Source organism: Melospiza georgiana, chromosome 4 (genome assembly GCF_028018845.1).
Source record: "Melospiza georgiana isolate bMelGeo1 chromosome 4, bMelGeo1.pri, whole genome shotgun sequence".
Taxonomy (NCBI): domain Eukaryota; kingdom Metazoa; phylum Chordata; class Aves; order Passeriformes; family Passerellidae; genus Melospiza; species Melospiza georgiana.
The window spans coordinates 32,687,087-32,708,595 of NC_080433.1; the positions used below are offsets into that span (position 1 = coordinate 32,687,087).

General features: G+C 45.1%; 2 protein-coding genes across 2 annotated transcripts; one reads left to right on the forward strand and one right to left on the reverse strand.

Moving 5' to 3' along the window:
• Positions 1 to 1,302: 1,302 nt before the first annotated feature.
• On the reverse strand, positions 1,303 to 4,733 carry SNU13 (small nuclear ribonucleoprotein 13). The gene is made up of 3 exons (XM_058022997.1): positions 4,645 to 4,733; positions 3,731 to 3,851; positions 1,303 to 3,188 (listed from the first exon to the last, which is right to left on the reverse strand). Exons 1-3 carry the CDS (start codon positions 4,645 to 4,647, stop codon positions 2,926 to 2,928), a joined length of 387 nt encoding a protein of 128 aa, XP_057878980.1. The 5' UTR covers positions 4,648 to 4,733; the 3' UTR covers positions 1,303 to 2,925.
• A 4,790-nt stretch (positions 4,734 to 9,523) lies between these two features.
• LOC131083002 (meiosis inhibitor protein 1-like) lies at positions 9,524 to 21,483 on the forward strand. Its single transcript, XM_058023281.1, has 12 exons — positions 9,524 to 9,589; positions 10,357 to 10,462; positions 11,005 to 11,208; positions 12,394 to 12,524; positions 13,253 to 13,367; positions 14,108 to 14,224; positions 14,739 to 14,838; positions 17,321 to 17,455; positions 18,000 to 18,114; positions 19,676 to 19,794; positions 20,854 to 21,029; positions 21,428 to 21,483. Exons 2-12 carry the CDS (start codon positions 10,375 to 10,377, stop codon positions 21,481 to 21,483), a joined length of 1,356 nt encoding a protein of 451 aa, XP_057879264.1. The 5' UTR covers positions 9,524 to 9,589; positions 10,357 to 10,374.
• Positions 21,484 to 21,509: the final 26 nt, after the last annotated feature.

Consider the following 21,509-nt stretch of genomic DNA (forward strand, 5'->3'; position numbering starts at 1 on the left):
CTCACTTCAGTGTAAGAAAACACAATGATCTGTGTTAATGGCACCACATGAATCCAAGCAGCAGATTGAGTCTGTGTCCTAACAGAGGGTATAAATATGTGTTACTCTCCAAAACAGCCAGTATCAGTACTAGTAATCCAATTGGGTTCTTTTCTGCCATCACCATTACAAGTATTACCAGCAGATCTTAAAAGAAAAAAATCATTACTGGGAAGCAGTATCCAATCCCTTGGGCAAAAAGCTGGCACTTAAATCTGCACACACAGGTCTTCCATTTTTAAATGGTAATAGCAGAAGCTGGTTTAAAAATGGAAAACAAATTGTGTTCCCCGGAAGGCTGCAAGCATTTATCCCAGTTAAATTACTGAGATGGCAAAGAGCTTTTCTACCTCTCTAAGTGAATGAGTCAGACTATTGTGCAGGCTTCTGTACTCAAACATGTGCTTTTAAAATAGAAGAAGAGCAAGTTATGGAGAGATCCCTTGTTACATACAGTATTTTTACTTTTTTAGTCATACTTAAGAACGCTGCAGCTGGGTGTTTTGGGTTTTAGACTTCCATCCCTGGCATGCCCCACCTGTCTTGCAGTGCAAGATACCTAAAACAAATAAACAGTTGTTGTTTTTGCTTTAGGAAATTACTAATTGTTTAGTGAAACTTTTAACATTTTACAGGACATAAACATTGGATACCTGCAGTGTCCATTTTGGTCTGCTTAGTGTTTTTAGTGTCTAGAGATTCCTGTGTGTGGCCCACAAACTGTCCTGTCACCATGTGTAGTGTGGCACGTGTGGAGCCAGCTGTGACCACCCTTCTGGCACTGATTGTCCTAGCTGTGCCAGCATGCTGCTCACTTCTACCTCCACAATTCCCCCAGAGGGCAGCTAGCCTGCACTGAGCTCTGCAGCACTGAAACTACCTTACCTGTTACACTTCCAATCAGCCTGGATTAGTTATTTTTAATAAAGATTTGCCTAAGCACTCAATTTATTTTGCCCTTGGGCAATGAAGTTACTCTAAATGCTTGTCTTAGCAAGGCTTGAAGAGTGGAACAGTGAGACTATCCTGTCTGTAAGCCTGTGAATTGAATTCTGCAAGTAGCCTTGTTAACATCTCTCTTGCCTTGCTAACCCTCAGGCACACTATGTGCCAGGCTTTGGATGATTGTGGCATGTTTGTTCTAGGTTATTAGATCTGCCTCCTGGCTTTTTTTTTTTTTTGTTCTTTTTAATAGCAGGCTATCACATTAAGCAGAAGTTTAAAAGGGATGGTGATGGAGTGCTTCAGAGCAGAAAAAGACAGTTTTGCTTGCTCAAGTATCCTTTATTTCTGCTCCTTGTGTGCTTTCTCTTACATCATCTGTCTTGGTACAGCAGGGCAAATCCTTGGCAAAGCTGTAGCTCTTAACACAACTAGCTTAACAGTCAGCATCAGTAGAAGGGAACAGGAGCCCTTCTAAACCTCATACAAATGAAAGGATTCTGAAGTATCTGGATCAAATTCATCTCAGCAAGGATTACTGGTATCAGCCATTTACTAAAATACACAAACATGATGTCTTCAGTCTTTCATAAGCTCACTTCATCTGCTTGGGATGTACTTATGAAAGGTATAAAGTTAGTGCCTCTGTGGAAACATTACAGAAAATTTTATTTTCCACTCTGCTATTGCACCCAATGGAGTTTCCACACTATTTTGCTTTGGCATCCTGCAATAGAAAACAGGTTTGATATTCCAACACAGGGGTTTAAACTTCTGATCAGAGCAGAAGTGCATTTATTATACAATATGTATTTAACTAAAACTAGGTCCATAAAACCACCACTGATCCAGACTGCTGTTGGTGCTCCATGCTGCTTTTCCAGGACATGAGATGATACAGCATTCTTTTCTTGAGACGTATATTAATTTATCTGAAAAATGATTTGTTCTCTGTTTCCTTGGCATCTTCAGTCAGGGGACTATAGAGTGCAGTAGTTAAAAAGCATGGCACTTTTTATAATTAACAGTCAGATGTAGGGTACTCATCAGCCACAACAGGCTGCTCTCTGCCATGTGTTTTGTGCTTAACTTTTTTAGGAAGCCCAACCTCAGTGGTAACAGTCCATGCAAAGGAAGCTGAAAGAGAACAAATTACTGCACTGCAATAGCCTTTAGGCAACCTGTGAGCAGGTCAGCTTTACAAGCAGAAACATTCCAGTTAGTTGCAAATACTTCACCTAGGGAATGACAATTCTATTTAGCTTTGCAGCGTTTTTATTTTTTCTTAAAAAGTCAGTATTTAAAAATAATCAAATTAAGAGAGTTCTTCCCCTTGCGTACTGCCGTAAGATTTCTGCTTGCCATGCATCTTTAAGAGAAGTCTCTTGTCTGGTTTCAAGAACAAGGGCTGTGCTGCTCTTGGCTCTATCTGCTGCTACACAGTAGCTGCTGCCTGCTTTATACCTGCCTGTGCTGCTCCATTACTTACTGACTCCAGCAGCCTGAACAGAGGGAACCTTTTCCTCAGTAGCCTCAACCGTTCAGAAATGCAGAGTTACTCACAGCTGCCGGAGGCTTAAGCTTGGCAGAAATACTGCACCACAGAGAAAGCTGATAGGTGGGTTAAAAAAGCCCTGAGCAGGCAGACAGGAAGACGAGGGGAGGACTTTGTTTTTTCTGTCCTTCTTTCAAACATAAAACAGGAAACACAGTTGTACAGTCACTTTTCAAGAAGTAATACAATGAGAATGAAAATGCTGGAGTGGAATAATAGAAAAGTGGGGGGATAGGAGGCGGAAACACTAAGAATTAAGCCATTATTTAACAAAAATGTGGCATTTTAAAATGAAACGTTGATATCAAAACTATCGTCTCAACTGAAGCTAAAACATTAATTTCCCCTAATTTGCACTTTCTATTTCACACACACACTCTCATGGGCAGTTAGACCAAGAGTCTTTCTATGGCTTGCTGTACAGACTGGATCTGAGGCTTTAGCTGTGAGCCCTCCTTGATGGTGATGGAGCAGGCGATGACGGGCCGGGAAACGCCGCACGCGCGGCCCAGGGCTTGCTTGGAGCGCACGAACACGTACGGGACGTTCTTGTCCTCGCACAGAAGAGGGAGGTGCAGGATGATCTCCAAGGGCTCTGCATCTGCTGCCATCACAATGAACTCTGCTATCCCTCTGTTCAGTGTTTTGGTGGCTGTAAAAGAAACTGGAGTCAGTCTGGGTCATTCTGGAAAACACATCTAATGTTAAACAACTTCAGGAAGTGCTGGAAGTGGCTTCAGTGGGAAGAGATCTAGTGCATGAGACATGGGTTCTAAGAGATTGCTGAGTTTCTATCCTTAGGAATTCTGGGTTTTTTTACAAGTTTGACTAGGTGAAGCCCCAAGCAACTGTGAAGGGAGGTTGTGAGCAGTTTGCATTAGAGGTATCTTCAAACCCAAATCTTATGGTTCTGAACTGGTTAGGCATCTGGTAACCCCAGAACCTATACACCAGGAACACAGTTTGGGAATCTACCAGAACTACGTATAAATGTCAAAAAGATTACAGCTTAGTTCTGTCCCTGAATCTTGTTAAAGCAGGCTTGAGGGAGGAGAAAGGAGACACACACCTGCAATAGCCAGACCTATATAAAATGAGTGATCACAGCTACAGAGAAAAGACAATCTCTACCCATGGCATCTCACAAAATCCTTGTTGTGACTTGTAGCACACTTTTCAACGTGCAAGTCTCACCTTCATTGGCTCCCTTGCGTAGCTGCTTATAGTTGCAGGATTGCTGCACAAGGTCCAGCAGCGTTTTGGTGAGCTGTGCATCAGCCAGCGGGTAAGCTTTGGGATTCACTTCTGCCTCACTCTAAAGGAAAAAGTAAAGAATGTCACAATAGGAGCAAAGGAGGCTTTGGTTCGATCAGCACTGCGCAGGCATCATATACTGATTTCTGAAGTTGTGTCTAATCTGCTCTGCCCATACAGAAGAAACACCATTGCATTTTACTCCTAAAAGAGTAAGGATTCTTCTTGTATCAAAGTAAAGGGGGAAAATAAGAAAGATATGCTTTACATCAAAGTAAAGAGTGTATCTACTCACGATCTATATCTTACAAAGCAGTGCACTTAAGAAGCAGTCTCAGGCGTTTTATACCACAAAGACTACAGAAAATGAAACATTTCAATGCACCTTAACAGTGCAAATTAAAAGACCAACAAAAATTTTGAAACAATCACCAGAAGAGCACGCATCAGGGTTATTTCTGCAAACCACAAGTGGCTTCTAACGTTAACATGGGCAGCGGGGTGGCACAGCAGCGAGGTCACAAGCGGTGTTAGCGACTGGCGCTGGCAGAACCGCGGCCTCTGCGGCTCCCAACACGGCGCGGGGGTGACCCCAGGCACAGAGAATCCCCCGTTACCGGGTGTCCCCAGCACCGCCAGCCCCCCGGGCCTACTGCCCCGCAAGCGGCCGCAGCCCCGCCCGCACGGCCTCCACGTGCTGCCCGCCGCGCAGCCGGAGAGCGGCCGCCCTCTACCCCAGGCTGGTGGGAGTGGGCAGGAGGAAGAGGAGCAGGGAGAGGAGAAGGGAGAATAGGAGGAGGAGAAGGAGAAGAAGAAGGAGGAGGAAGAGGAGACGGGGGTCAGACGCCACTCACCATGGCCGCGGCGCGGTGGCTGCAGTCGGCCCGAGCGCGCTGTGAGGGAAGAGGCGGGAACGGTGCCGCGGCCGCCGGAAGGGAGGCGGTGCCGGGGCGACCCCGGGGCGGAGCCGCCGTCCCCAGCGGGGCGGAGCCGCACGGCAGCCCCGGCCGCGCCGATGGCGGCGCCGATGGCGGCGGGGCCGTGCGGCGGTCACGGGCCCCGCTGGGCGCTGCCGCTGCGCCCGCCCCTCTGCCTCGCCTGCGCCGTGGAGACCCTGGGCGACGGCAGCGCCTCGGTGGGCAGCGCCTGCCCCGCCGCCCCTTCCCGTGTGCGGCTGGGCCGCGGAGCCCCCTGAGCGGCGGGGCTGCCGCTCTCCGGCGCTCAGCTGGGGGCCGGGCCCGGCCACTGTGGCCCTTGGCCAGCCCTGTCCCCTCGGCGGCCGGGCCCTGGTGGCCCTTTTCCCCTCAGGGCGGTGGGAGCAGCGCGGGGCGCGGGCCCGGGGCCTGACGCGCTGCTGTGTTTGATCCTAGTTGGTGCGCAAGAAGCACGTCCTGTCCCGGCTCCAGGATGCCCTGGCCTGGCAGGCGCTGCCGGTCGTCCAGCTGCTGGCACCGGACGAGAGGGTGTGCATGCATTTGATAGGAACTCTCTTTGGTAAGAGCTCTCTGAGGCCTGGTGCAGCCGCAGGGAGGAGGTAGTATTCAATCTTTTGTTGAATACATGTGAAGCTTCCTCACATTTGAAGCAAAAAAAAAGAGCAGAAGAACATTGAGGTGCCTACCTCCATATTTCCACCGTGCTGTTGTGTAATTACTCCCAGCAGAAAACTGGCTGTCACTGATTTAGAATAGGTTAATTAATTTTCTCATTCCCCAGGGTGCAGGATTGGCATGTTCATAACTCTTTTGCGATTTTTCAAAGTATGTTGACGTATCTGTAAAGTCCTTCTGGAGAATAGGGAGTGCTTGGCATTTTACTCTTCCCTGAATGCTCTCCATTCTGGTCTAATGCCTCTGGAGTTATATGAAGATTCATACAGAAATCAAAGTGTGAGCATAAAAAGGTGTTGCAGGATTTAATATCAAATGTGCAAACCACAAATCTATGTAGTGGGCTTTTTTTACACCATCACTTCACATCTGTAGAAATCTTTGTTGCTGTATAACTAAAACCTGCTTCTCTCTGGTGAGTCAGCCTCAGCAAAATAGTGTTCGGCAGGATGTCAGAAGGTGTCTTTCCAGTAAGTCTCTGTGGTCTTGAACTTCTCTTACTGGTTTCTGTTTGCATAGCAGGGAAATGTCTTTGAAACATCTAAAATCTTGATGGAGAAGAAATAATGGTCTAAACGAGGGAACAGTAAGGCAGGAAGGGAAAGGTGGAGGGTAGAAATCAGAATGCCTTCAAAGCTCAAATATACCAGATTCCTTCAATTCCACCATCTCATTTGCACATCACAGATAATTATTGTTGGTTGGGGAAAAGTAACCTACAAGACCCTCTCCCTGCCTTGACACACTGAATTGTTCAAAGAGTTGATTGCCCATAGATTGTGTTGGGCACGTCTTGGAAGCAGCTTTATTAGAAACAGAACTTTATGCAGTTCTTATTCTTTTAATTGCACAATTTTTTTAATAGTGTGTCACACATAATCCTTTAGAGTACTGGAAAAGATGATGATTGTGGCCGATTGAGCCCTACACTGTATGGCCCTAACACAAAATACCCCAGAAGACAGGAATGCTGTGCTTGCATTTCAGTGCTCTTGTCTGCTTTAATAATTCTCCGAGAAGAGAATTCTTTTTATGATTGGGTGGTTTGAGGAAGCTTTGGGTTGTACTGTACTTGGTGTAACTCTTAGAGCAGTTGGAATCCCAGGCTGAGCTTGGAGCTACAAACAATGGTGTGTTCATTTTCAATAGAGCTTGGCTGAACCAAGGAGCATTTGGTGCAAGAGTGTAAGGGGAACCTCCCCAGAAGTTTGAGCAGTGCTGTGGAGGAAGTATTAATAGTGAATTCAGGAAAATACATTTGGAGAGAGAATATTGAAATAAGCACAGGCAGAAGAAAGAGGGTTAAGAGAGGTGAAATATGGAGTGTTACTTATGAGGTGGTGTGTTTCAGATAAGCCTGAATTTAATGCAGCTAATATTGTAATATTCAATAATGTATACAAATCTTTTCTAAAGAGTTATTAAGGAGCAGATGAGGCATGGAATAAGTAATTACTTCACCTGTCATAACATTGCTTTAGTTGGTCAAAATTCTGAGACATCATGGAGACTTCAGAGGGGAGGTAGTTTGATTGGATATATTAAAACAAGTGATTTAGTGTGGCAGAAGTGGGGATCCAAACCAAATGCCTGATGCTATGGGTTGGAAGGGGCTGGGAGGTGGAGTTTCTTGTCTGCTGGGGTGTAGTAGAGTTTGTTTTGATATATCCACTCTTATGCTCATTGTAAAATTAACTTGTGAAGTGATGCCTTTGGGTTCAATTTAATGTTGGAATAGTTTCTGGATGATTTAAACCTGGTGTTCAGGTTTGGTTTCAGGGTTGTCAGTACTGTGGAGGGAGAAGACTGATCATAGTAACTGGTAAGAATGGAGGACACAAAGCACACAAAGGACAAAACCCACTTCTGTCCTTCCAGGGTGTTGTTTCAGATGTGTGATACTGCATACACACAGAGATGTGGTGGTGGCTGCAGTTACATATTCCCTGACATAGGTGGAGCCATTGACTTCAACTACAAAACACATAAAAAATTTGCAAGAGAACCAAGTGTCTCATGTCCTTGTGTCCTGCTTATGGAGGCACCTTTTGCCATATTCCTGGAGAGTATCCACCCTTATCTGACAAAGTCAGGCTGGTGTTATGTGAAGCAGGGAAAAGAAAACAGTTCTGAAAAAAAACCCAGCTCCTTTTAACAAGAAGGAATTACAGCACTGATGATCAGAAACAGGAATGAGTTCCATGACCTGTTGTGGTTTGCCTTGCAGGGATGTTGCATTCTGTGGAAGAGAGCAGTGCCCTGAACCTATTAGTTGAAGGTGAGTGACAAATCCACATCTCAATTCCTGGCAGTTTGTGAAGGGGACAGTGTGGCTTGTCTGATACCTATAGTGAGATGCTCAGCTTTGACACAGCTTCAAAAGGGAAGGCCATCGATATCCATGCATCAAAAATGATGGTCTGCTCCAATACTGGGGGCAGGGGAGTGTGTGCATTTTAAAATATTTAACATTTCTCTCACAGGTCTGTGTGTGCCATGAATTTATTATCAGATGGGTAACAGTGCCTCAACTTTGGCATCTTTAGACCTGACCAAATTGTCAAAGCAAATGGAAGTCTATGGGATTTACTGCTTTCTCCTCAGGAGTAGAGGATATTTGTGATTTAGCTGTACAGGCTGTAGATTCCTCTTTGTGAGCAGTCCCTCATTTGAAAACTGAAGGAAATGTCTGCAGGGCTGACAAAGGAATCTCTGCAGTCCAGTTAACCCTGGGCAGCTCTGCTGAGTCTAGATCTAGATATCAGCAATGCAGTGATGCATTCCATGACCAGCCATGAAAGGTAAAAGGAGTTATTACAAACTTCTTCCAGAGGGATTTTAGTTTCCAGACACTTGCTTGAAATGGGGTTGAAAAGCGGAGAAGTCTTTCTGTCATGTTACCAGTCTGTTGAGAGATGGATGCTATCTAACAGAGCAATTTAAATTAGTGTTGCCTAAGTGTTGAAAGTGTTTTAAGTTTCTGAGAGTTTAGGGCAAGAAAGGGCTATTAAACCACCTATAAATCACCTGTCTCAGACATGCTTCTGCTGAGATGTGTAGCTCTGTAGCTGAAGCAGGTCTAGTATTGCCTTGGATATACCAAGAAATGGTGATCCCAAAAGTCCCTGGTATTTCTTTTTAGAATGCTTTCCTAGGATACGAATCAAAAGTGTAGGTTTTCCAAATGAGTCATGCCATGACAGCAAGCTACATCCAAGACAGCCTTACCAAACCCCGTGTAGAAATGTGTGCAGTGTCTCAGTAAAGGGCTCTTGCCAAAATTTTATCAGCTGAACATTCAGGTGCCAGTTCTGAAAGTACTGGAAGAAGAACTTTGCTTGCTGCAGCTGGCCTGCTGGTCTGTGTGTGGAGGCACAGGCCTGCCAGCACCAGGCAACTCCCTTGAGATTTGGTTAGGGAAGCCCCAGGTGATGTGTTGCCACTGCCTGGAAAACATCATTTCTTGCTGATTCCTCTTATTAGTACAGAGCTGTCAAAGATCTTAATAGTAACAACCCTTGCTGGGGGCTGAGGAAGTGACCAGCAGCACTCTGGTGACTGGCACTGTCCTTTCTGGTAAGGTGTGTGGGACATCTGCAGTGGGGAGGAATGGCTGATAGACTTCACTTATCTTAGGGACAGTAGCAGCTGAAGGGGGAGCTCTGAGTGTGAATCTAAGGATCCTCAGCAGTTTCAGTTCTGATATCTTCTCTGGAAGGATGCATATTTAAAGGCCAGTTTTCATACTGTAGGAAGCCTGGTCTATTCAATTACCATAATTTCTTATGCTTTTAAGCTAGGTTTTTCCCCCCCCCTCCTTTCCTGATTCCTTATGTTTACTTGCTGTCCTGAGGCTCAGTTTGTCACTTGCGGCTCATTTCCATGCATGGTTTGTAGTGCAGCTGAAGCAGGACTGCTGGAATGATGCCTCAGAGAGCCTGAGCTGGGCTATCAGAGGTAATAGTGCTGGGACTGCTGCTGTAACCCTGCTCTCTCAGCACGTCTGGGCTCATTTCATTTCTGAGCTCTTTGCTCACTGGTCTGCTAAAGCCCCATGGAAGATGGATTGTGAGTGCTCTTGTGTGTGTGTTACTGATCCTGTTTTCTCTGCCTAGTTCTGGTGAGGCTTATTGTGGAGCTGAAGTCAGAACAGTACTTATACTGCATTTTGGATGAAAGTCAGAAGGAGGTCAGTGAAGATGAGTTCTCTTAACCTTTCCTCCAGTCTTTCAGAGGTTGAGGAATGAGTGGCCCTGGAAGACTGGGATGTAGCAGTGGGATCACAGAATCATAGAATGGTTTGGGTTGGAAGGAACCTTAAAAATCATCTAATTCCAACCCTCCTGACATGGTCAGGGACACCTTCCGCTAGACCAGGTTGCTCAAAGCTCCATCCCCTCTGATCTAGGATGTCCTAATGCCAGTTCCCAGCTGTGATGTTGGCAAGGTTAGTTTTTACCATGGAGTTTTTATATTGTTCTCATGATGCCTTGCAGCCACAGGGCTTCATAATACTCTTATGCAGCTGTGTGGTTTCCTCAGATGCTTCTTTTCCTACTTCACTGTTCAGTTATATGAGGAGCTTTCCCAACCTGTGCTATAGGCTCTCATTCTCCTCATTCCTAAGTTTATGGTGGTTCCACAGGGTACAAAAAAAAGAGAAGTAGCAAAAGTGGTGAGAAATTAGTCTGCTCATGTAAGAGGTGGAGGGGAGAAAGAGGAAAAGGAACAACAAGCAAGCAATTCCTTGAATTCATTTAAAGACATTTTGGAGACTTAGTGTGGTATTTGGGATTTCCCTGTGCTTTATCCCAAGTGGTGAAGAGGGCCCATCTTTGGAAAAGATCCTGTTCTGGAAGATTATGCATCACTGAGAAGTTGCTGGTTTGGGTGCATTTCTGCCTTTGGACTGTGTCCTCATCAGTGAAACATTTTCCTTCTCTGTCTCCTCTACAGCTGTGCAAAGCAAATACCATGAGAAGCAGCCTGCCCACATTTTCTCTCTTGGGCAAGCTGGCAGATGCCATCCCAGGCTTTGCTGAAATACTGGTGGTAAAGCACAGTGAGTAGTGTGTCATGTCCCACTGAAGGGTGGCATTCACAGCCCTAGTACACATGCATGCACTCCCCTGTCCCCATGACGAGTTCATGAAGGTCACAAAAGAAGCCTGTCCAGAAGTCAGAGTGGCATTCAGACCTCCTGAGATACAGGTCAGAACCTTCATAGCAGCTTTTATAATCATGCTTTTAGCCAGGCAAAAGCAGCCTCTGCAAACTGGGGTTGTGGGTCTGCCTCACAGGCAACATACACTTAGGTTTTTTTTATCTTGATCCAGTGCTTGGGGGTCTGGTGAGCAAGCTGAACTGTTTGTGGAGGGAGCTGGGATGGTGGATCTTCATATGGTGAACAGTGAGCTCTGGTGGCTGTTGATTACTGTACCTCTGCTCAGAGGGACAGATGGTGCTGAGCACATCACCTGACTGTGGCTTTCATTAACCTGCACACACCAGTCTGGCCAGTAGGCTTTTGTACGTTTTCAAGGGAAGTAGGTTGGTGCTTTTAAAATGTCAGTGAATGTTTGCTGTTCCTGTTCCTCGTGCTAGATAATTTAGTGGATCATCTGCTGATGGGCTTGATATACCCAAATGAAAGTATAAAAGCTGCTGTCTGCTACTTGTATGGCAAGCTGTACTCCTCTCCTGCTGGCACAGAACGTCTCTCAGGACACTTTGAAGAAAGGCTGTGTGGTGTCTTCTTGAATACTCTGGGGAGTGCCCAGACAAAGGAGCTGCAGGTTAATTGTTTGGGTAAGGCATTGCTGAGAGAAACTGCAAGGTGCAAGGGAAGGCTTAGAATGAGGAAGAAATCCTTGGCTGATTTAGATGCTCTAGTGTGGATTGTTCAGTAGAGGATCTTTGTGCTCCTTGTCCAAAGCCATCAGTCCCTTCTGTTACTCCAGTGAAGTGGCCCAGACCTGCTGCTGAGCGCCCCCAGACCCCTGTGTTCCCTGATGCCTCATATTGCCCAGCACTGACTAATCTTCAGTCTCTTCAGAGCTTGTGCTATGGCCTGATCATCCCTCAAAATGTCTGAATGCAAATACTGTGCATGGGCTGGTGGGTTTTGTAGAGCAGTGGGATGGAGTCTAAAAAATGTTAATTATGTTAATTAGATATAGAGCTAATGTGGAAGTGGCACTTTCTTGCAGTTATCCTTCCAACTGTGGGTTTCAGCTGTTGCTGGGGAGCACAATTTCAGCCTTTCTGACATCACTTGTTTGTAAACCATCCAGGGAATTAATTTTTCTAGAAGGAGGCAAGCAGGAATTGCTCCTTCTTATGAATTGCTCCTCAGCTTATCTACTCAACTACTAGAAAGAGATTATGATTCCTTTGAAAGTAGAATTCTGTAGCTGAGACAATACCCCTGTGAATTTGTACTGATGTGTACTGATGATTTTCATCATTACCTGTAGCAGTGATCTATACTGCTATTCTGAGGGAGTTTTTTGGAGTGTGGGTATCCTTCAGCTGAACACAGCTGTTTCTGTAAGAGCCTGTGGTAATAGAAGGGGAAGATAAATGCCTGTTCTCTGGGAAGTGCTCTAGGGAAAATGTCATTGGGGGTAACTGACTGCTTGGAGAAGAATGCAGGTCAAGAGCTCTCCCAAGAAACAGTTTAAGGTGTGCTTACTAACAGAAGATAATGCAAGTAGGGAGCTCCTGAGATGCACCCTGTACATATGTGACTCTGAGAAGGAACAGAGAGCAGGTCAGACCAGCAAAAAGTATCAGCAACAAGGGGTTGCCAGACATGGGGGTCATGGCAGCATCTGGGGACACGATGAGAAGAAGCTCCCTAAATTGGGGGTGGGGCCCTCCAGGAGAGGGGAAGAAGTTGGCAACAAGTCTTAGTCTGTAAATACTTGTGTGTTAATATAATCCTCACTGTGCTGCTTGATATGGTGCTCATTCTTGCTCTTCCTTTTGCAGGCTTGCTAAAGGAGCTGCTGAAGTCTGACCATTTTGTATCTATTCTTATGAATAATGCAAAGACAGAGGAGGAGACTGAGAACCCTAACTTTTTAGAAGGGGAAAATCCACTGCCACTTGTTCTCAAAAAGGTGATTGCTGAAGTAGTGGTGAATTGTTGGTACACATAAATAATTTTCTGGCCTGTAATGAACCTTTATCTGAGGCACTGTATATATAAAAAAGCAGAGTGTTCTGTTACCAACACCAGCAATAGAGGCTGCAGTGAGAAATGGGGATGTGGGAATGTTTAAAATCAGAGGGTTTTGGGAAAGCTGGAAAAGGTAAGCTTTAGAGACTGCAGAACTGTGATTAGAGTTAAATAGTAGCTATAGATTTGTCAGCAGAAAAATTATGTAAGAAGTAAAAAGGACAAGTAGAACAATGGTCTGTGTATTAATGCTTGTCCCATCCCCTTTGTAATTTGTACATAGTACCCCAACCAGCAATAGGGGTACCTCTGTTGATCACCTTCTTGTTCATGCCTGCATCCTGGAATGGGGAAAATTTTACTTCTGGCCTTAGCTGATCTTACTCATTTACACTTGAGGCCTGATACAGCACATGCAGCACCAGCATGACTAAGCCTGGGGGCAGAACTATTCTTACTCATGATCTACTCTGTTGTAGTTCTCATGTGCCTTTTTGAGTCTCTTTGGTTCAGTGTTTTATCTTACCTTAGCAGGTTTAATCTGTGAAATAAATGCCGAAAGAGAGACCTTAATTTATGTTTTAAATTTTAAAAGGTAGAACAAGCTGTGTCCTACTCACAGCTGTATAGCTGACTTCCTTTCTCCTTTTGACGTTTGCTTCCCAACAGCTCTTGTTAACCAGAGATGAGATGTTACAGGCAGCGAGTTCTCACTGTATGGCTGCAGTGCTGGTTCACTCTCCTAGCAGATATGCTCCTGCTTTTATCCATGCAGATGTCCCAGGTGAACAAATGCAGTAGCATCTTATTGTTCATTCCCCGGTATCAAATCTGCCCCTGGCTGTTTGGTTTAGGAATCAGGCTGGCTCCATGAAATCCACTGATGGCATAATGTGGTGGCCATTTTGTACCAGGTGATTTTAGGAGTGAATTTGGCCAAGTACTTCAGGTCAAGGTCCTTCTTGCAGGACCTTAGATACAAGTTTAAGAATAAATAATATATGGAAACTGGTTTCCATTTATTTCATTCCACTAAATATTGTAAGTTTGCTCAGATTTTGGTCTAGGATTTAGCTTTAGAATGCAGCTATGGGAGATGGCTTATTATTTCTCTGTAATCCCAAAAGACAGAAATACTTTCATGATACAAATTATTTGGGAGATGTAAAAGTCATGAGGAAAAAAAGGTCACTGCATCTGTGATAAAGCTTTCTTTGTGACTTTTCATTTGTGCCAAAGGCTAGATCCACAATTCAGCTCCTTCCTACTGAGTTTGTGCTGGGAAGATGCCTGCCCATGGGTCTCTGCTCTCCAGTCACCTCTTTTTGAAGATTAGCATACCCCTGAGCATCTACTGTGTTCTCCATTCCTGCCATTTCATGGTTCAGCCCTTCTCCCTGTGGCTGTTGCTATGTCTCCTCATTTCCTCCTCCTTCCTCTGCCCTGTTCTAGGAGCAGCTGTGCCATGCTGTGAGCAGCCTGCTTCTTACCAGAGTGACCTTATTTGTGTGTGTATGTTTGCAGAGTTTCTCTTTGAGTGTCTCTTGTGCAAAAGTGAAATCCTCATCTGGTCAGTGTACTGCTGCCTACTCCTCCTGACTGAAGAGCGCCTTTTCTTCTCCAAGTGTCACACTGTGTATGGTGAGTCATCAACCTTGCTGGCACAGTGACTGCAGTCATTCTTGTGCCTCCAGCTGAATTCCAGCACTTTACACACAACCACAATTTCCAGTCAGGATGGATAAAGGACTGAAAATAAGTACCTATCAGGCATGTTTGTGATGTCCAGCATAGCTTGAATTTATAGTATCATTGTCCCCATGAGTTTCTGATGACCACTAATTCATTATAATTACCAGTTATCATGATTGACACTCTCTGAGTTACTATGAAGTATTTCTGTGGATATGACAAGAGTGGATTTAGGAAAAATGGTTAAATTCCTTCTGTTCTTTGGGACTTATCTCCAGCAGTGAAGGTTGAGGCATGTTATGAGAAAGATAAGTGAACATTCAACAGTTTTGGACAGTTGTTTCTCTCAGTAGCTCACAAGAATAATTGTTCAAATCTTTCTTCCTTTTAAAAATTAATTTTGCTTCCATTCTGGAATCTGGAACGTTAAAAGCCTCTCTCTGACTTTTCTTAACGTGTACAGGCATTGAATCTCTGGTGAGGAGTCTCCAAGATGTCCTGCTGCTGAACAATGTGGAGTTGCACAAACAAGGGCTCCTGCTCTTCACTGAAATACTGAAACGGTAAGGGAGCCTTGTCAGACTTGCAGGCAGAGTTTGGTACTCCAAAATAGAGACTGTGAGGCTTTTGCCTTTAAGAATTTCTTCCAAGACCAGATATCTACACACAAGAGTTTTTGTGTTTAAAAGATGTTGCTGAACAATCTCATCTCCTTTATTCTTGCAAAGAAAGGCCTGATGGTTCTTTCCAAACCTCCCAGCTTGTCCTGTTTGTGCTTATATCCACCACTAAATCTTCCTCGTCCTGCTTCCTTGACAGTTAGGGAGGTTAAATCTCTTTTCAGCTGTAGACAGAGCAGGAGACAAGGCCAGGAAGGTCCAGGCATTTGTGAGCAGGCCAGCTCCTGCTAAGTGTGCCTCTATGACAAAACAAAGTATGCAAATTCCATGGCCTCTGGTCTTCTATCATCATCTGAGCTAAATTCAAACTGCAAAAACAAATTCTAGGCTGAAATATTAATGTCTTCTGTCACTTTTTTCCTCTTGTTTTCTGCTGAGAAATAATATATACTGGCTTGTTTTTCTTCTGTGCTTCCTGTTCTTGCCTTTATGATCTTGTTCCTATCCTGTCATGCCAGTGACAGAGTCTCGTTTTTGTCACTTAGATCCCCCAAGAGAGCCCTTGAGCAGAATTTTGGAAATGTCATAGTCAATTTTGTAGCAAGCGGCAGGGTAAAAAGGAGAAGAAAAAGCAACAGTGCTAGAACAGTGTGGTGATGCCAGTGTGGGATCTGTCAAAAAGAGAAACTGGGATATGGGGAACATTAATTACAGCATTTATGCTTGTAAAACAAAGAGAACACTCTGTGCAGTTGCTCTCATTTTCTCGTACACCCATTCTGTTTCTCTGAGCTTTGCCTTAGAAATCATGTTTTATTTAAAATTATATCATAATGGGGAAAGGGATCTTGTGCTGGAACCTCTCATCTTGGTTTTAGCTTGCAGCTGGATTCATTTGTGTAAGTGAGCCACACATTCTGGTGAGGTCCATGCAGGAGGTACTGCTCCCCTTGGCAGTATGTCAGGAATGTTGGGTAGCTCTCCCCGGAGTGACCCTTGTCTCTCCCAGCATAATCAAAGTGGCAGGTGCAGTTTGGGGCCCAAAGATGAGAGGTTGCAGGAAGCTGGAAGGATGCTGCCCTTCACACTTTCCCCCCAGGCCCCAAAGATATCACAGTGCACCATCTTGGAAGTGGGTTTGTGCTGCTTGAATGAGTCAGCAATACTCCTCCATCCCTTCTTCCCTGCATGAGTCAGTGAAGACTTTTTTCTTCCTGATGTGTTTTACTTCAGAAGGGCAGTGATTAAAGAAAGGAGATACAGAGGATTAATGGAATTACCCAGTGTGAGCAGAAGCAACTTGGAAGTTCAGTGCCTCACTTGTGGCATGGCTCCTGATGCCTGAATTCCACAAGTCCTTTTCCTTGCCATGCCCACCTCACAGTTTTTTCTCACAGCAGAATGTGAGGTGGCTGCGAAGCTGGGTTCCATCCCACTGAGTGACTAAAAAGAGTGGTTCTTCTTCTGTTCCCTTTTTGCCATATAACTGGCCTACTAGTGTAATTTCTACTGAAATTCACTTTGCTTTCCCATTTGTGCATGAGAGCATGTACTCTGGGCTTTCTTCAGTTAGGCATGACTGTGAAAATTGAATAACAGGGAATAGTTTTGGCTCCCAAATCTGGCTCCTGTCATGCTGTGCTGCTTTTCTTGCTTCACTTTGGAGGGACCCTCTGGCAGGTTGTTTGTGCCTCTTGTGTGCATGTAACTGTGTTCCCCCTGCCTCCCCAGCTGTACCTGACTTGCCAGGAGCCAAATGAACACAGTCTGCCATTTACACAGCTCTGTCCAATAATGGGATTAATGGCCTGTTGTCCCTCCATGCTCTCATGCTGAATGCTCAAAGGTGTTGGGCCACAGATGGCCAAAATGCTCACTGTTGAGGAGGATTGTCAAGGCAGTTGGATTGTGTTTATTCTCCTGTTTACTTTTCAAGTTTGTGAAGGTTCCTGCCCTGGCAGCATCTGGCATTAGGAGTGCAGTGAGAGAAGCTATTCTCGTGGCATTATCCTCTAGGACAGTGATGTTTGCTTGTATACTTAAAAATATAAGTTGCTAGATGAACTGACAAATGCCAGAGCAGATGGCCTGAACATAGAGTCCAAGGCACAGAGGTCACTATATTTTGCAAGGCTTGTTTTTCTTGTGCTTTTCGTGACAGTGTTCTCGAGTAGTCACGCAGTTATCCAGGTTGTGGATGTTTTGTCATGGTAGTGCTTTAGATTGGCTGAAATTTCCTTTTTATAGCAAACCCTCTACCTGCTCAAGTGTGAGAGTACCTCCTTGAGAGCAGCTGGCTCTCAGAACTGAAAAACATGGCTGCAATCTCATGGCTCAGCTGTCCATTTGCTGAAATGAGGGAAGGGCACTGCAGTTACCTACCTCTGACAACATTCTCCTTGCTTGCTTTGTTTTGTCTTCACAGGCAACCAGTGGAAATCAAATTGTTCACCAACCGAGGTGTCTGCATAGAAGCCATTGATGTTTTGATGGAGACAGTGAACTGCCCAGTGCTGGAGGTGGCAGTGGAGGCTGTGAAAGCTGTGGCTGCTTTCCTGAGGTAGGCAGGAATGTATTTGCAGACTTTTCTTCAGATAGATCTGTTGATACCATCTTGGGCTTTGCAGTTCCCCCGTGGCTGTGTGGGTGAACGTGCTCTGCAGTGGGACTTGTGGCTGAGGCAGGCGTGGGTACAGCAGAGCCAGCTTCCCACCCACCTCAGGAAAGCTGCCAGAGCAATGAAGCTGTGGCAGGCAGCAAGTAATTTCAGGAAGGACCTAGTGTTCCAGGCAGGCTTGTACAGCAGCTGCTGTGTCTTTGTCACTCTGTGCCCCATCCAGATTGATAAGAATAATAAATATAAGACTGTGAACAGTCATGGGCTTGCTGACTGTGGTGAGAGCAGACAGAGCACTTGGGGTGTGTTTGGGTTTATGTGTGGCTGAAGACACTATTCAGATATTGTGACCTTACTGTGCTCTGCTGGAGAGAAGTGGCAGTGGCATATTTCCATCAGAAGAGCAGTTATTTCTGATGGTGTTGCCTTCCTAGTGGAATGTCCCCTGCAGGGACTGTGCATCTTGTCTTTGTCTTCACGTGTTAAGGAAGGACCATCTGAGCTCCCCTCCAGTCCCATATGAAGAACTGCAGAAGCTTCTGGAGGCGGTGCTGAAGCGATGTGCTGACCTTTCCCTACCACAGAGTAGTAAGAGGCATGCAGTAAGTCAAAAGCTGTTGGTTGTTGGTAGAACTGAGCAGGACAGTGATGATCTTCCTATGTTGATGTTTTATATGTGTTTCATCCCCTTGCTTACATCCCCCATGGATGTTTGGTTCTCTGCTGTTTCTTTTGATCCTCTTGCCTTGAGATGGTACCAGACTTTGAAGCAGATGAGATGGTACCAGACTTTGAAGCAGGTGAAGGTGGATGCTGGTGAATGATATCCTTCTAAATCAGTGAAGTTTTGTGGGGCACTGCTTGAGCATACTACTCTCTTTATGTGTCCAGTACTCCAAAGCCATTTGAACTTCCCCTTCTTCCCACCCTCACCTTGCATTGGTCAATCTATTTTTTCAGCAATGAATATTTCTTGCTCTACATTCAGATCAAGAGTGTCACCATATATGCACTGTGATCCCTCAGCAAGGGAGTTGTTAGCCACTATTTGAACTATAAACCCTTTTCCGTTCCTGGCATCTGTGGTTAGTGTGGTGTGCTGCTGGCACCTCTGCACTTCTGAGAAGAGCCCCAGCTGCAGATGGCTAATGAAAGGACAAGGGCTGAGCCCTTCTTGCTGTAGGCTTAGAGCCATGTAGGTTTAGATTTCGTGCCAGTAGTGGGGAGAGCACCTCAATCCTCAAAGGAGTAGCAGAACTCCAAATCCACGATGAACATTTTTTAGACCCAAGTTCTATGGTACTAGATATTGGCCTTCTCTGCCTGAAGAAGGCAGAAGTGCTTTCTGTCCCATTGGCCAGTCAGTTTCCACACACACAGAGCTGGGTGTCCCTTTCAGAATTAAGAGCTTCACAGGAAGGAAATTAGATAGTGAGGATATGCAGGCTGTGTTTAAAGGGAGAAAAGGGGAAATGATGATACCTCTGCCAAGGTATCTCAGCATGAAATGGAGAAGGAATTCTGAACTGTCAGGCACCAGTGTTTAGCTGTGCCCCCTCCTCTGGTATTATGGAGAAGACCACCACAACAGGTTAAGGCTTAAAGGCAGATTTTGAGTTCCAAGTTGTTCCCAGTTTGGGCAAATGATTAACTCTGACGCTTCAGTTGGCTTCAGGCTTAAGTCAGTGGGATGCTGTGTGGGAACAAGAATTAGTACATGGATAGCTGCTGAAAACTCTGAGCCAAAGTAGAAGAACTTCTAAGATTTCATTGCTAAGCAAGGAGAAGAACTATTCTGTGTTGTCTGAACAGTATTTGGAAGAAAGTAAAAAGAAAATTTTTAAAAACACTAAGTTTTCTCAGAAGAATTTAAAGCTCCATTAGCTGAAATGCTTAAAACTCAGATTAGATCAAATCATGGTAATACAGACTCTAAAGAGATGGCAGTGCAGAATTAATAGCTCCTTAACTCTGTCCTCCCTAGGAAGAGCACACAAGCTGTTTAACTCAGCCCTCTCTGGGGAAAGCACAGTAGTATAAAAATTGTGGTGTGAAGGAGTGAAGTGCAATGTGCTGTTCCTCCTACTGCTGGTGTCAGAGGAGAAGGCTGGTTTTTTTTCTGAAAGTGGACATAAGATTTTAGAGACTTCTCTCCTTTAACAGGGTGATGTCCTGTTCTCAATGTCTCAGAGTCACTCAGCAAACAGAAATCTTGGGAGAGTTCCTCAGAGACAGGGTCAGTTCTTGCTCAATACCCTGGAAAGTTTCAGAAATGCTTGCAGGTGAGGACAAGTCAGGAAGGTGGGTGGGTGGTGTGTGTCCATGTCTGTCCATTCTTCTGTCCTTGTGACTATGTTCCTCCACCCAGCCCCACCACAGAAATATCACAGGTGAGTTCAGTGCATGGCACTGGTCAGTGAAACAGCAGAGTCAGGGGTATGTATTAATAGCGAAAATTTTGTGACACCTGAATATGTCTCCCATGAAATTTGCCTGGGACCTCTCAGTTTATTTCATGTCTTTGGGCTTTGAGGGGGCTGCTTGAAAATTCACCAAAGCTGCTGATAGTGTAAGAACTATTGGAAGATATGTGTGAAACTAGATTCTTATGCTATGCTATGTCATTTCACTGCCAGAGGGGATTAACCATTTAACAAATGCATATCTGCTCCAGATGCTGGCCTTGGATTTGCTCATGTCTGTGACTTGTTACTGGAAGTGGGTTTATAGGCACCAACTTTACCTTTTCTGCTGGATCAGAGCTGTTTGGCACCCTTAACATCAGACAGTGGTAGATGAGTTTGTGCATGAATCAGAATGAATCAGGATCAGCTTTTAGGGTGGTCTGGCCAAATTAGTTTTTGCCTTGCATCACTTGGGTTGGCTGAGATAATTCAGTCAGAATCAGACATGCCTTTCTGCACTGACCCAGAGTCTCGGGGTTGTGTTAGAGGGCACGCAGGTTCTGTCATGGATTTTATATCAGCTGAATATATATGGTCCCTTGACTGATTTTCACAAGGTTTGCTGTATTGTGCATCAGGCACTCTGGTATGGCTGAAAACCAGTCTTGCCACACCAGATCTTCCCACAGCACATGCTTTCTTCACAGAAACTAAGTCTTCCTTTCCCAGTGTGTACTGTTGTGCAACCTTGATGACTTTTAATAGCTTCACTCAAAAGGTAACTGAATGTGATTGCCAGATTTCTCTGTTTCCAGCCCATTGAGTGTTTGTGGGTCCTTTAAGGTGAAAATTGTGATTAAAATGTAGTATCTCCTGGCTTCCTTTACAGAGTGAGGAGGTTTCCTCTTCCCTCTGTTATCCACTGTGTGTTTGTAGGTTAGCAGTGGAATTCCAGGGTGACTTCATGGCCCGGGAGAATGCTTTCACTGCCCCCAACTCTGAGAGCAAAGACACACTAAGCAACTTCTCTGAGTTCCTGTTGAGGATTTGTGACAGTCTCTGCATCCCCATGGTCATGGTAGGATTTCTTTTGAACTTGGTCTGTTCCGTGGGTACCTGGAAAGGTGCTGTCAGGCACCAAGAGTGGGTTGCACAAATGGTTTTTTGGGGAAGAGGACATGTCAAGTAAACCAAGAACAGTTGTGGCATTTGCCATTTTTTCACAGCCAAATATGGAATTGCATAGTTCATGCAAATGACAGTGTATGCTCTCAGAGGGTGCAAAAATTCATAAAGTTTCCATGTGGATGTCGGTGTCTTTCTTCAGGCTGTGCCATCCCATAGCCTACCTACCATGCTGTGGGATCCATTGCAGCTCCAGATGTGTCAGAAAATGAAGGGTGCTTGAGCTGTTGTTTCCCCTTCTGCCACTTTTTCAAAACTTGCCTGTGTCCCAGAGAGCTGCCATGATTTGCACGTGCAATTTCGTTTCTGTGCTTCTTCCCCGAAGGTACTGATGAGGCTGCCCAGTCAGCATGGGCAGTATTGAGCATTGTTCCTCGGTAAGGCCTGTGACATGATTTAAAAAGTAG